The 16,207-nt window shown below is 32.6% G+C and overlaps 1 protein-coding gene across 3 annotated transcripts in view; it reads right to left on the reverse strand.

Annotated features, from left to right (window-relative positions):
- The window catches only part of LOC106460280 (protein FAM149B1-like), a 57,650-nt gene that overhangs the window by 23,205 nt on the left and 18,238 nt on the right, over nt 1-16,207 (reverse strand). For all 3 annotated transcript variants that reach the window (XM_022386966.1, XM_022386965.1, XM_013919969.2), the window contains exons 6-10: nt 12,730-12,875; nt 7,617-7,736; nt 3,808-3,975; nt 2,577-2,706; nt 767-824 (exon numbers count right to left, since the gene is read on the reverse strand). In XM_022386966.1, coding sequence (XP_022242674.1) covers nt 767-824; nt 2,577-2,706; nt 3,808-3,975; nt 7,617-7,736; nt 12,730-12,875 — 622 coding nt within the window. The remainder of the gene's footprint in view (nt 1-766; nt 825-2,576; nt 2,707-3,807; nt 3,976-7,616; nt 7,737-12,729; nt 12,876-16,207) is intronic.

Below are 16,207 nucleotides of genomic sequence, written 5' to 3' on the forward strand. Positions count from 1 at the left end.
TAGTCATTCTATAACAAAAAAGGCATAATTTATATTTATTTCCTAATTTTTTATGGTGGTTATGAGATCGGTCAAATCGACCAAACCAATACAGAGATTCATTAGTGAAAATAACATATAAAATGTAAAGTTTTTTCTTAAGAAATGTTTGATAGCTATCTGGACATTATAAGGATTTCTCATGTGAAATTTGAAAATTTTCTGATACATAAAAGTATTTTTAATCTTAAAATGAAAATTACTTTGCATGTTGGATAGGCTACATGCAAAAAGAAAAAAATACATGAGAAACCATTGCTTAACAAACCTTACAACTTAATACAAAATATGATATTTTGCATATGAAAGCACTGTAATGTTTACTGATAATATGCCAAATTTCATAAACATACATTTATTAATTTAAAAATTATAGCATGAAAACTACAACAAGCACAAAATTGTTATGAGGTCGATCCCATGGACCAAGCCTGTGCTCAAAGAGTTAAACCATTAATTCAAATGCTGTTTCTGATTGCAGTGTCATAAATCATGCAAAACATAAAAGCAGCATCCACTTATTTCTTGGGAAACGAGTGTTGTTCAGCACAGAATAATTTACAGGAGTGTTTGGCTAATGATTCAGAATATAAAATAGTATAAAATAATATTTTGAGCAAATAAAATATTTTATTGTAAAGGCAGGCCATACTCTGTATCTAAGTTTCCAGTTTTTACAAAATATTTAGGTGAAACTAAAAGCATATTGGATACAATTCTAACTTACCATTTCCTTTGCTGCCTTCATCATTATTGGTACCTAAACCTTCAACCCATGAAAGGACCTGAGAAAAATTGTAACACAATTCTTTGAATGTAAATTAAAGAACAGATCTTTTCTTGCCTGTCTCAAAGTAACATTTAGATTAAAAGACAAAATAAATGCTGAGTCTTAGTCATAAGCAAAAAAACAAAAACCGTAACTAAAAGTATTTTAAACGACATTTTGGAAACTACAGCTGTTATACAGGAATACATATATACATATTTAACCCTTTCATTGCGGCTGAGATGTATATTTCCCAGTGCTCCCACCCCCTCACACTGCGACTGGAACATATGTTTCCCATTGTCATTCAAAATTGTGGCACATGATGCATGAAAGTAAAATAAGTTAGAAAGTATTTATTGGCATACCACCTAATGTTGATGCATGGTTTCTCTCAATGTTTTCATCTCAGCCCTTCAGTAACCAGCAAGACGCCTAAGCAGAATGTACGACAACTGTGTCCCAACCATGCCCACATTGCTATAGAAGCGAGTAGTAACCCTAATTACTATGTAACTATGCCTGATGCGCTTGACTCAGATAGCTTAGAAGATAGTGAAAGTGAGACCAGTGGTGTTCAAATGTGTGATGATGAAGAGACAATGAGACAAGATAATGCTAGCTCTCCATCTAGTGATAATAGTCAAGATGATGAACTTGGACCTAGCAGAGGAAGGCATAAATAGTGTCCACAATGGGAAACATTTGTCCTAGTCACAGTGTGAGAGGATGGGATAACTGGGAAATATACATCCCAGCTACAGTAAATGAGTTAAAAACATCTTGTGGCTTATGCAACAATGTATTGACCAGAGGTTACACACTTTTCTATTACCAATTGCCAAAACTCTACTCATAAAAAGCTTGTGGTGTTAACTACAAATTCTAGTGATTTCTGTAAAACTGGTATACGGCAGACTTAGTAACACATGCCAACTTACATGAAGTACTTGGACAGTGGCACTACTTTAGGCTTGTTGTGAAATTTAATTATGCTACTTTTTTAAAACTGATATATCATTACCAAATATTAAAGGAAGTTGTCTCATGTGCCACAAATTTGTAACCCTTCACATAGACCTTGGTAACTAATGACAAAACATTTGGCAATATATTGATAGTCTATAATCTATCTGAACCTCTAAAGTGCAGTTCTCAAAAGTTCTCACAGAATTATAGATGAGTTATATTTTCCTTTCAAGTCTCTATGCTCCAAAAATGCAATGTTTTATAGCGCTATATGTCATTTACACTAAGCTCATGTACACAAAGAAAACAAAACAAACATGTTCACATAATATGCCAAGCAACAAAGATAGAAAATTGTGAAGTTTATTGTCATTATTTTCTTAAAATGAATTACTTATAATTGCCTTGTCATACCTTAAAAGCTATCTTATGTAAATTTCTTGCAGATATTATTTCAATGACTATACATGGATAAATAATTATATTGGTCAGAAAAACCACATTAACATATCAATATGCTTTGAAAGTAAAATGCTATTATGAAAACCCATCACATTAGGAGCATAGCAATAAAAATCTGCTATTATTTAAAATGATAAGGAAGTGATCAAATAAGATAATTCATATAAAAGTGTATTTGAAATAAATGAAAAATGTGTTAACTATTAATATGAATGTATAGGGAACATTAAAAAATGTTTTTTTTTCAACTTGTACATGAAGAAGCTTTTAGAGCTACAGTACTTATCTTTAAAAAAATGGAGTCAAATGAGTAAATAAACAACAAATATTGCCTTACATCAGGCCATATTTTATTGGCCAGTTGCCCAACAATTCTCTCTACCAAGCCATCTAACTCAGCACGACTAAATTTTGATGGAGGCATACCTGTGTTTTTCACATCTAAAGTCATGTCAGAATTTCCATTCCTAGTAAAAGTCAGAAAAACTAGAAATTATCCATATGTAACGCAACACTGATAAAATAAGGATATCGTTATTTTATATATCTAGCTAAACTTTTGAAGTCAAAATTAATAAAACTATAATACAAAATTTAACTTAATCATGCAATTATAAATTTGAAATGAATAATGTTTTCATGAAGCTTCAAACTAATTGACAATGCTTACATAATTATATTATTCAAACTATATCAAAAAATCAATCATTCCTAGCCTGTAATTGTGCAATAATTTATTGTTTTATTAAAATTAATAAGACACATAAATGTTTAAAATTAGAAAAAAATCTGAATTTTAATGTTTTATGAGTTTTTATAAGTAAATATGAAATATTCCAACACTGTAAAATTAACCTAGTTGCTCAGGAAGACGCTAAATAAGTGAAGCCATTTGAAAGTGCCCAACAAATAATTTTGGACAGAACTATGTTAAAGTCTCAATTTCTTAAAAAACAACACAATTTTATTAATATCAAACACAAAAAAGTTTTATAAGTGTATGAAAATAAGAATTTGAGCAGTTTCAATAGAAGCAAAGGACAAGGAAAATTAAACAAAAAAAATATGAATTTATTGTATAAATAGTCTATAAGATGTAAAATATTTAAGCTTGAATAACATTCCAAAATTCATTCATTTTTAAAAAAAATTAAAAGATGTATTACCTCATTAAACTGCTATTTCTAGTAGGGTTAATACTCTAAAAAGTGTTATGAAGACTAATAGCTTACGTTATTGTATGTATTTAAGCTTACGATAAACAAATTTTCTCCTCAAAAGATTATCATTCCTATAATAATGCGAGTAGTGTAATGAAGTTAATTTTATTTAAATATAGGCTATAATTAGACTGAATGTACAAACTCAAAAATACCATTACTTTATTTGGCCATAGAGACATGCAAGCTGTTTAAGGAAAAACTATGTACATTTTTCTATTAAGTGTATAAACAAACAAACGTTTATAAAAACAAACAATATGAAGCTAAAATACTAGAAACAAATTTCATCCAAGTTATTCACTATACATTCTTCATGAATTTAACAGTAATTCCTTCACTTTTTACCCAGGATCACAAACAAGAAGCTCTTGATATTCTCCTTCCTGAATTAACACTTCCTCCACAAAGTCTCTTCCCTCTTTCACATGGAAATCTAATGATGAGCAGTCTTGTTCACTTTGCTCTTCTGAAGGAGGTTCTATTACATTTAGGTGTTGACCTTGGATTTTCAGTCTACAGAAAAATATAATATTTGGTTTTACAGTTGTAAGCAATTCCACTTAAAAAAATACAGCTTAATATTCAGTTTTATTCAAAGCAAGCTACCTGCATTGATCAAAACTAAATATATACTGTTCTTAAGTTATTACTTATAAAGATTAGAATGCATAATTTCATCAATTAGGTACCATTCCTGTTAGCAATATTTTTAATGATAATCCCAATATCATTTCATGAGGTTAGTCCTAAGTCCATATACTAAGATAAAGATGCAAAATAATCTGTATAACAACAAATAATAAAACATTAAACATGATAAAAACAGATATATATTAAACATTCTAAGTACTACCATCAATGAAAGTAACATTAAAAAGAACAAAGTATTCCCTTTCTTATGGAACACACTGCTCAGTTCATTGTTGCCCAATGAAGACTCCGGTAAGAGGGACAAAAGCTCACAAATAAAAGTATTTTAATGTAGAGAAAAGTCTGTGTACAATTCTACATAATAATTTACATATGTTATGAGTCTTAAACAACAATATTAAAAGGTGTGCCTAACAGAACTAATCTGTGTCACATTACATCACACATGGAGTAGGCAACAGGAAGTAATGAATAAAGTTAAATTCTGAGGAGTAGAAGAAAACATAAGAACGCTCACAACAATAACACTTAGTAAATGAAGTAACAAGAATGGTAAATGTTATAATTTGTTTTGAGCAAAAACTAATGTAACTTAACTAATGGCTTAGCATTATACTTTATATCAGGAATGGTAAACATCATTATTCTTAAGCAAAACCTAATGTAACTTAACTAATGGCTTAGCATTATACTATATATCAGGAATGGTAAATATCATCAGTCTTGGGCAAAAACTAATGTAACTTAACTAATGGCTTAGCATTATACTATGTATATACTGTTGTAAAGCTAGTATTAACTATTTTATATTTTAAACTATTGGTGGTCACCATACTATAGTGGTTCATTATTACCTTAAACAATATCTATGAAATTGAGGTGTAGACATGAAAGTTTATGATATTCTGTAAAACTTTTAAACCCATAATTGGTAGCAAGAAGTTTGACGAATTTCCTGTAAACTTAACAAACCTGGTATTAAAAATGCAGTAGGAGAAATCTTGTTTGTGACAAATGAGGGCAAGTTTTTGAGCTCTGTCTACAAAACCTTATGTCGAACAAATTCTATTGTATCTTATAAGCTGTGAGTAGTAAATATTATAACATAACTTAATTGGAATATTTGTACTTAAACATGAACAATTTATAATTTAGAAATAAAAGGTTTCATTAAAAACTCTGAATTTAAATGTTTGATTAACAATGCTGATATCTAAATCAAGGTAGTTTGCTTGGTTTTTAATGAAAGTAAAAAAATATCGTCATTGTATCTACAAGTGTGTGACTGATGTGCAAAACTTCATTATAAGAGTTGTTAAGTAAGAATATTCAGGTTTGAATAAACATGGATCTACAACTTGTGGGTTCATGTTACCTCCCATATGTGTTCCTTGTATACATTAGAAGATATGTCTGTACAACTGTATTGTCAAATAGAAGATACATAACTTGTAAGAATTTGATTATTATGAAACAATCATAATTCTTATGAGTAATATTCTCATAGAAACATCTGCTACAATAATGAATGATTTGATGCCAGTTCTTTCTCTGTTAATATTACAGTATTTTTTTTAAATACTTTAAATGTTTCAGGCCATTACTTATCCGTTTTTACAAGTCCTTAATCATAGCTTTATTAGCAACAGTAATAAACCTGTATTTGTATGGTGCTTTGTGTATTTCAGGAATCCAATATAAGTTAGATATTACATCACAAGTTACTGAATTTATATCAAACTCTGAGAAAACTGTTACCTGAAGATTTCAGTGTTTTAAGTTAAACCTAGTTCTTTAGATAGCTATAATATAATTTTTTTTAGAAATGAAAATAAAGTTGGTAGCCAGCTTATTAGCAGGAGTAATGCCTACTATGCAAAGAATCTAAACATTCAATAACTTAATTTTTCACCCCTAACATGTTTCTTGTTATTAATAGTAAATTTCTGAATATTTTTATGGATTATGTCTTCAATTCTAATTATTCATTCTTTAAATAGAATTACTTTTAATTTCTCGTTTTTTATTCTATTTAAGTGAAACTTTTTTGAGTGATTTACTAATTACTTGTTTAGTGTGTTCCCATTAATTTCAGTTGATTTCCTGAATTTAGAAACCTTTGCTCATTAAGAGTCTCAAATAATCATTAATTATGATGTGAATGCTACTGGTGAGTACATGGTCAAGAGAAGAATAAATAAAAGAAGCTGAATTGCATCTTCATAGATAGCATAAAATGTTGTATTACTCTTCACAGGTTAAGTTTTCAAACACATTATTATAATCAAAGATTCTACTGCCAATGGTACTCTTTGCAAGAGCATCTAATAATACTTGGATATATGTATCAGTATGCACATTAAAAATGTTCAAAATGTAAAGAAAATATCATAACATTCACATTCAGTCACCAAAAACAGCAAATGACTGATTATCATAAATTTAAATGAAAGTGCTGTTCGTATCTCATATATTTCAACAACACACAGTATTGCAAATAATTATGGAAAAACACAGGTGATACACATATAGGGGTTGCAAACAATGTGTAATTACAACTAAATGTTCAACTTATCATTAGTAAAATATATTACTGAATGTACAAAATAAAAGTGAATTAGTTGTACAATGCACTAGTATTTTGTATTTTCTATCAACACATCTGTACACCTTATTTTTATATTATCATAAGTTTATCAATGCATAATGAAGAGCAATAAGAGACATTGCATATTCTCGCCCCGTTGCTCCTTTTCGAGATTACGTGCATTTACATTGGATAATATCAAATTTCACCTTCGAAAACTTAGAAAATTCTTCTCAAATCCAGAATGATCAATGATCCAGATTATTTTTTGTAGTGTGAGAAAGAGTTTCAAGCTTAATGTGCCCAGAAATTTGGTACAAATCCAATCACACTTTACAGAGTTATTAACTCCAAATCATGAAAATTCCCTATCTCTCCATTATAAAAAATTCTTCATAGTGATCCAGAATCCAAATTTGGATTAAATTTGGGGAGAAATATCCCATACTGACTTCCTATCTTGTGTAAACTTTTTGTATACATCGGTCTATTAGTTTCTGAAATATGCACACAGAAACACAGACAGACAGAAACACACACACACCCAATTGTAATACCCCACTCCCATCCAGCTAAAACTTTTATTTCTATATATTTGTCATTCTTTTATTTTCCTTGGAGCAACTGTATTATTATACATGTATCTCACTTTCAAGATTAGGCACAAATGATTGCCTGTAGTTTTATATGCATTCTGCTGAAGTTGCACTGTCTCACTAATTGGATGACAGCTAATCACAATGTAAACTATCAATATGTGACTGTATTATGATGTAGTTCATTTTTATATAAGAGTTGAGGGGACCAATTTCATAACTTTTGTCTTTTATGCCCATTTTATTAACTGTTTCCATAATTATTTCAAATACTGTACATCACATTCCAATCTAAATAAATTTAAAATCCTCATACTAACTCAGCAGGAATATCAACAGAGTCTATATAAGGCTCATCCTGAACAAGGTTTTCACTACTTTTCTTAGGTGGAATAAACTGTACTTCATCAACAGATGGCATCAGTTGTTCTCCTAAAATCCTATTGGTTACCAAAAAAGAAATGCCAACAATTAAAATTTATATGTGAGAATTAGAGAATTCCATCTGTGCTCATCATTTACAAGGTAAATGGAACATTAGAAAAGAAGTGACAAAATATGACACTCATCTGAAATTCTTAAGGAAAACTGAGAAAAAAATGTTTGGCAGTTAAAACTTTATCATTTTTCATCTACCGAAAATAGATTTTCAATATATACTTACCACCCTCACATAACAGCTTTTCTCAATCTTCTACTGCCTTCTAATGCAATGAAAATAGTTTTTTCTCACTTAAAGCACTAGCCCTTCTACACCATAAGTTCAAGCTCCTCATCTAGTATGCACAGAACATGCAACAACCTTCCACCAATAGGAACACAACACGGCCTCCTGGAGAAGCTGGCTCCTTCTATATTATTTTATGTGTACCTCACTTTCAAGATTAGCCACAAAAGAAACATAATAACACTGAAAGTGGGGAGTAAAGGTGGAAAGTATATGAGAGAGAGGTAAGTATCTATCGGAAATCTATTTTCAGTGTAAGAAAATGATAAATTCTGGTACAATACACACCTCTTCTCACATAACAGCCATAATCCCACATTAAGTAGGTGGAAGGACTGGCATAATATATATAAAAAAAAAAAAGAGACCTCCATGGAAAGCATTTGTAAAGAACCAAACATGGATGCTTTGTAATAGATGGGAAGCACACTTGTGGGGAACTGCACCACATCTGGAACAGGTATGCTCTTTGCCCTCGAAGAAGCGGAGTGTTGTGAAACAGGCAGCATTGAGGCTGGGACTATTAAAACAAAGGGCCTTGGAGAACAAAATAACAGCATATACTTAATCCAAACTGTACAGACAAGGTTTCACATCCCATCCTCAGTATTATGAGGTGGAGTACTGTCCAAAATAACAACAGTACTGTGGCTAGGGCGAAGGACCATGAGTAATATATACACCAACCCCAACCGTAAGTAAATAGAGTGCTACACAGCAAGCAACCAGAATTACGATGAGGAAGTAGGCAAACAGGAACCTTCAGACAATCTTCCAAATCAACCATAGGAGACAGGAAGTACAACAAACTTAACCAGGAATTACGGGACTGTGTCTAAGCCTCAACCCAACCATAAGAACAGGGAGTCATCTTTGAACTTGGTACAACAAGCAGGGAAAGAATAAACTCAACCTAACCATAAAAGCAGGAAAGAAAATCTTTGCACCAAGCACTACAAGGAGTATCTGGAACTTCCACTCAACCATAAGGATAAAGCATCATATGTCCTGCAACTGATATTAACAAGGTGGATGAAGTTCCCTTAAGCTCAACCGTGGATGAAGTTCCCTTAAGCTCAACCGTAGGAGCAAGTAAATGAAAACATCCTGCAACTGGAATTACCAAGAAGAGGGGATTCTACTCATCTCAACTGTAAGAACAGAGCACTATCTATCTGAACCCAGTATTATGAGAAGAATTCAGCATTGGCTGGTCCAGCTCCCACCTAGATCAGCACTTCTTGGAACAAAACTTCAGTAGGGGGAAGGAGGGAGAGTTCCCAGCTTTGCCCTCTTCTCAAATGAATGTAGTGATATGTAACATTATGACATGTGTTTGACACTCATGAGAAAGCCTCTATGGTCCACAACCTCAATGGTTAGAAGCTGGGAAGTGGCAAGGACTCTCAAATTCCACTCGATGAAAGGATAGGTAAAAGATGGTTGGGTGTCTGGAAGAACGTCTCACCTTAGAGAGTGCAATGGGTGACCATAAAACCCTATTTTGAAAAGCAAATTGCTCATGATTTATTCAATCAAAGAAGTGGCAGGGATGAGCAGCAATCTCCTTCTGCTTCACTCATTATGGTCCATAAGTGACAATCTGCCAAATACTTAACAGAAGACTACATATAGAGAAATATAAATAGATATACCACTACGTAAGCCACCAGTGATCTTGCGGAACACCCCATCTCAAGAGTGTGCATTATCACCATAAATGTATCTGGTGTAGGTTTAGAGAAAAGTATACCTGACCAGGCAACACCTGCCACTGAGTGGGATAGGAGTAGTTATAGAAAAAAAAGAGACCCTTGGAATAAAACAAAATAGGAAAAGACACTTAAGTTAACCCTTTCCACATAGGTCACAAGTCAAAGGCCATGTCATCATGTTTGTTGACTTGCATTCAAAATTTTATTGAACTACTATTTTATGAATTTATGTCATTAAGTTTGGTATCAAACTGTAGATTATAATTCAGATTTTACTATTATACACTATTTAATTTCTTAATCTAAAAGTAAATATTAAAAAATCACCTAAACATCATTTTTTGTGTGTCACATGGTATGTTGAATGCAGAACTAGTTCAGATTAGATGTTTGTGGTGTCAAAACACAAAGTCTATAGTTTTGTACGAATTAGGAACTCAAATTACGAATATCGACAAGCTAGAATATAAAATAAGAACCTCCTATCTTTTGTATTTGCTGGAAACGCTCCCTTATATACACTTACTTCAATATATGACATATAAATAACCAATCAAAAGTTCAGAATGTCCCCTAGTGGCTTTCTCAGCCATTTTCAAGTAGAACAAAGTCACTTCATTCTTTCGATACAAATCTTCAAGTTGGTAAGGTCTTTAGTCAGCCCCAAATGTAACATTTTGTTTGAACCCAAAACAGCTTAGTTACTAAACTTGATAAATTATAATAGAATTCTATGATATTGATATAGTAATTTATGATTTTTTTAGATATTTCAAATATTTATACATAAAACCTAAAAAAAATTACTTTGTTTCACATCCTCCACATGCAAAATTTTATAAGGCTTAGCAACCTACAACAAACAGCAAACAAGTACAAAGGTCGTAACTAGAAGAGATACTTACTTGCTTTACTTCTTTATTTACTGTTCTATGTTTTTAAAAAAATAAGTTTAAAAACTTATTCGTAAATAGTAATATTCTATATACATATATTATGTACAAAAATTGAAATGAAACTGTATTTTACAAAATACTAGTCCACTAAAACACAGCCAAGAAAGGTCACTTTGTACAGACTAAAGGTCGGTTTTATATTATTGGATATGGTAACACGACTCCATGTGCTCTGCGTCACTATAACTTCTGTATTGTTAATGTTAAGATAGACACAGCTGAAAGGTCAATATAATAAAAATAATAAATATATATAAATGTATAATGTTATGAGATTTAAGCTATTTAGTCTAAATATTTGTGTTTTAATGGTATAATCTGTAGTCATTCTAGAATGAAAAAGACATAATTTATATATTTTCTTAATTTTTTATGGTGGTGGTGAGATTGGTCAAATCGACCAAACCCATACAGAGATTCGTTAGTGAAAATAAAAGATAAAATATAGTTTTTTCTTAAAAAATATTTGATAACTATCTGGATGTTATAAAGATTTTGCAAGTTTGAAAATTTTCTGATGCATAAAAGTATTTTTAATCTTAAAATGAAAATTACTTTGCGTGTTGGGTAGGCAACATGCGAAAAGAAAAAATGCATGAGAAAAACATTGCTTAACAAACATTAAGTCTTAATAAAAAAATCTGATATTTTGTGTATGTAAGCCTTGTAATGTTAACTGCTAATCTGCCAAATTTCATGAAAATTATAACAAGGACAAAATGGTTACGAGGTCAGTCCCACCAAGCCTGTGCTCAAAGAGTTAAAGTCAAACCAGTAAACCAGTGCACACAGAATTGCCAGAGGAGGTAAATGATATCCACGAGAGAAGGATACAGGCAGATGGCACAGGTAATGAGAGACAAAAGTATGGGGAGCAGTCCACATTCCTACCTGGATGATCTCCTCCAGAGGATGACAAACATGAGCAGCTAGAGACATGGTGAAGCTGATGAATGAGATATGATAAAGAAGACGCCCTTCCAAGAAGAAGGTAGATTAAGCCAACTGAATAAGCTGACAAACCCAACCCGTAAGGGTGATAGGAAAAAGGTCATGTGACACAGAAAGGATCCAGGGAATAAACAAATTTGACCAGAAAGAATTATAGGAAGCCAGAGGGTGGGAATAGCAGGATGGAATATGTCCAAATGAGGTTGATGAAGGAGAAAGAGGTAGGAGACGAGGAGACAACACATGGAGAGGCCGTAAGAGAGAGGGGAATCACAGATGAGCTGGCCAAAATGGAGCCACCAAGAGAACCTGACACAGAATGGTGTGAATGATGGAGATAACTTTGGGAAGGCATAAATATGAAGGTCCCTCCAATCCTGAATGAAGGCATCCAAACCTAAAGCCTGAGTATGAGAAACCAGAAAGATGGCAATTTGATGTTCAGATGAGTAGTAAAAGCATCTATTTACAAGATTCCCAGAATACAGCATAGCCATCAGAAAACCTGAGGATCTAGGAACCACACTGAGGAAAGGACCTTGTGAGGATGCAATAAGCAATCCACAACAAGGTTCAAAGCACCAGAAATATAGCAAGCAAAGAGCTGTATCCAGTGCCCATGGGCCCAGAATATATGTTCCGGAGTACAAATATGTTACATTCTAGAAACTTTTACAAATTTTGAGTTTCCTTTTTGAATTTCTGAAGAAAAAAAAGAAACATATCATATTATTAAGCATACATACAACTCTGTCTTTTGGCTTGCTAAATATAAAAATTTCATTTATTTTTAAAAATTCACAAAATCTAGCAATGCACAATTTTTATATTTGTTTATAACTCGCTCTACAAAGATTTAGTTATATAATCAGAAATATTTTATATGAATCTAATGGTAGCTTACAGAGTTTATGTTTTAGTATATGTTGAGTTTTTATGTTTAATATATATCATAAAAAAAATTGCTAGCTTCCCATCCGCCTACACCAAGTTTAACTAATAACTGAAACTACATGTAATAATTCAATATTTTGGCAAGAAATAGGCAATAACATGGTAACTACTTTATAAAAAAAAATTCTACCTAAAATGTGGAAAATGTTTTTTCCAGTGTAAACACTCCTCATGAAGTTCATCCTGAAGCTTCACATGATCTTTCTCACTGAACAACATGCTGTTAACATCATCTAACATTAGTTGAACTTTCTGAGTTTCTTGTTGCTCAATTTCCTGTCCAAACAGATAGGAAAACAATAAAGAAAACAGCTCATATATTTATTTAACAAATCAATGATAAAATTAGAATGTTTTATCATCATAAACTACACAATTATTAAATGCACGAAATGTAAAACTTTTTTGGTAAAAATATTAAGTACTTTTTAACTGTAGCAAATACTACATTTCTCATACATTTATATTATAAGCTAAAACGACACCATAGAAAAAGAGTTAATGAGCCAAAAATGTTTAACTCATGAAGTATCTGAAAGAAAACACAAAACACATCAAGGATTTCCCAGTTGAAACAGAAGTTACAACATTGTGAGTTTGTTAGAAATCATAAACAATACCTCTGGAAGTTGGAATTAGGGAAACTAAGTAACATTAGAGATGAGTGATTATGGAATTTTGGTAATTGATTAATCATCAGGCTCATTAATTAATCACAATCAACTAATCAATTATTCCCATACGAGTTGAATAGTTGGAATAATTGAAAATAGTAATAATCAGAAATGATAATTTTGATTAGTTGATTAGTTTTGTGAGTCATGACACTAATTGATTAATCTGAACATCCTTAGATCAGTCAAAAATAATAATCAGAAATCATAATGGCAATATTTTGATTACTTAGATATTTGGAATTATCACAAACAGTAATAATTGGAAACACTAATTTTGACTTGTTGATTATTCAACTAATTTACATGATACTAATTGGTGTAATCAATACTCATACTTGATTATACTGAATAACCAATTTAATTTCCTGGCTTTAAGTAACATAGGTGTATAAGCTTCTTTTTAAAGCTTAAAAATTATTTAAACTTAATGTTAACAGCAAGGGGTACAGACAGCTGATTGCAGCATTTTTGTATGTGATGACAAAAAACAGTTTTCTTTTTTTAGTTTAAATATGAAATGAGCAATTTACAAAACAGATAAGAAACTTAGCACCTTTTAATAACTAGGCAAACTCAGTTTTCACTTCTTTATTGCTCCGTTTGAATCACGTATATTCTAGAAACTTTTACAAAATTTCTGAGGAGATATATATATATATACTGCTAGAAAACCCCATCTCAGCCACAGCCACAGAGCAGGGACAGGTAGATTTAATACTTTCTCTTATTTCCCACTTGATGCAGTATTTCTGGAGAGAGAAGAATTCCCTATGAGGCATCATTAACCATGTGGTCAGTTCTAACATCTCTAGTATACAATGTTGTGTAAGTAATAGGACACAAATGTGTTAGGGGTCATTCATTTCTACCTGCAAGATCTCATCCAAGAGACATGTACAGCTAGAAGTAAGAGAAGCCATGAGATGAGGAACTTGATGGGAAGCAGAGTTATCTTCCATGGAAGAATATGCAAACTGGAAGAGTTGTTTAAACCAACCATCAAAATGGAAGAAGATAAGTTACAAGAGGAAGAGGAATCCCATGACAAGATGAAATGATGTCCATTTTCTCAAAAGGGGAAAGTATGGGCAAGGAAGGAGTGGTCTGGGAATAAATTCAACTTGTCCCTGGTGTAATGACTGCAGAGAGCATCCAAGGCAAAATGTCAGTGTCACTTCTTCCTCAAGCAAGAAAATAAATTTTTGGGGAAAGATGATACAGGGAATCAGTGGACAAAGGTTCAAACAAGGAATACATGGGAGCCATGAGAACTAGACAGAGGTTCCAGTCCATAAGAACAACCAGACAAGAAGGATGAAGGTTGAGAAAGAATTGGGAAAAGTCCATAAGAACTATAAAAATAAGAGAAGAATGGCTGGGGAAGAGATAAAAGATCATTGACAGACATGTATAAAGAAATTGGATAGTAATCCTGACTCAGAGCATTCACAACCAAAGCTACATATTCATAGACTAGTAACCAGAAAAGTATACAAACCAGGTGGCAAGGGAAGTCACAAACGCATCAATGAAAGTACTTCCAAAGTAGAAACACAACCACTGAAACACCAAGAAATGGAAAGGCCACATCGGAATGATGTGGTCTAGTCAAGAAAACAGATCCACCACCAAGCTCAAAGTTCCTGGGCATGATCGGCTGACAACTGAATGCAGTGGTTGTGGGCCCTTTAGAGAGAAAGTCTAAAGTCAGAATGCAGAGTTCCCAAAAGTGAGTACCTCTATCTGTTGATATATGAAATGACAGTAGAGTTATATGAATGGATTGTAATATGATAACCAGTCAGATAAAATAGAAGCTGATGGCAAATTCCTTGAGCAACAAACATCTTATTGATATGAAGAAAGGTGCAGGTGTCTGGAACCAAACTCTACCTGTTTTACAATAGGAACTCTGTGCATGAAGGATGAAAAATTCTCCTACTAGTAGATGGCTATACTCTAATGCTGATTGCATCATAGAATGGTACAATACACATTAATATATGTATTGGTGGGAGTTCCACTCGAGGCTTGGCACCTGGACAAAAATCTTTTTAGTAGTGGTTTGAGATATAAACTCTCAGTTCTCAGTTTTGTGGAAACTTAAGTAGCATTTTTATTGTATTCTTTGCTATTAGATGTAGCTATCTTCTTATCTAGATTAGACAAGTTTAGAAGATTTTATAAAAAAAAAGTTAGAATTCAAAATTATGATTTGCCATGTGCCATAAAAGTGACCTCAACTAGGGTGATAGTTCTGACAGAATACTCCTTTATTAGTTACAGTGATATAAGTTTTAGACACTGTACTTACACCTTCTTCAGTCACAAATACACTGAGTGGTCACAAGTAAATAGACACCTAATTTTTCGTCATTTAACTGATTTATGCTAACTAATTTGTGTTCACAGAGCACTATACAAATGAAAATGGTCCACACACTAATTACCTTGTGCTACAACATGCCTGGAACTCAAAATTCTCTCAAATTGTCAGATTTTGTTAGAGGAAGGATAGTTGGTCAAGCAGATGGTGGAATAAGACAGCAGCAAATTTCGCAGAATTTGGAAGTCCCGCTTTCGACAGTCAACAGAATCATCGTGCAGTTCAGGAAACACGGCAAGGAAACAACTGAGCAGCATCCGAGTCGACCTGGTCCATCGGAGAGGACAAAAAAGGCTGTCAAGAGGAGCATCGAAATGGATCCCAGATTAACAACTGCAGAAGTGGCCAAAGTTGGTGGGATGAGCCCGAAATCTGTTCAACGGATTCTCCACAGAATGGGTTATCGTTGCAGAGCAGCTAGACGGAAGCCCTTATTAAGACCTGCCAACAAAGTCAGACGAAATAAGTAAGCAAGTGATATGATGACCAAGCCTCTGGACTTTTGGAAGACCGTATTGTTCTCAGATGAATCAAGATTCGCTCAA

The sequence above is a fragment of the Limulus polyphemus genome, unplaced genomic scaffold (genome assembly GCF_000517525.1).
Source record: "Limulus polyphemus unplaced genomic scaffold, Limulus_polyphemus-2.1.2 Scaffold740, whole genome shotgun sequence".
Lineage (NCBI taxonomy): Eukaryota > Metazoa > Arthropoda > Merostomata > Xiphosura > Limulidae > Limulus > Limulus polyphemus.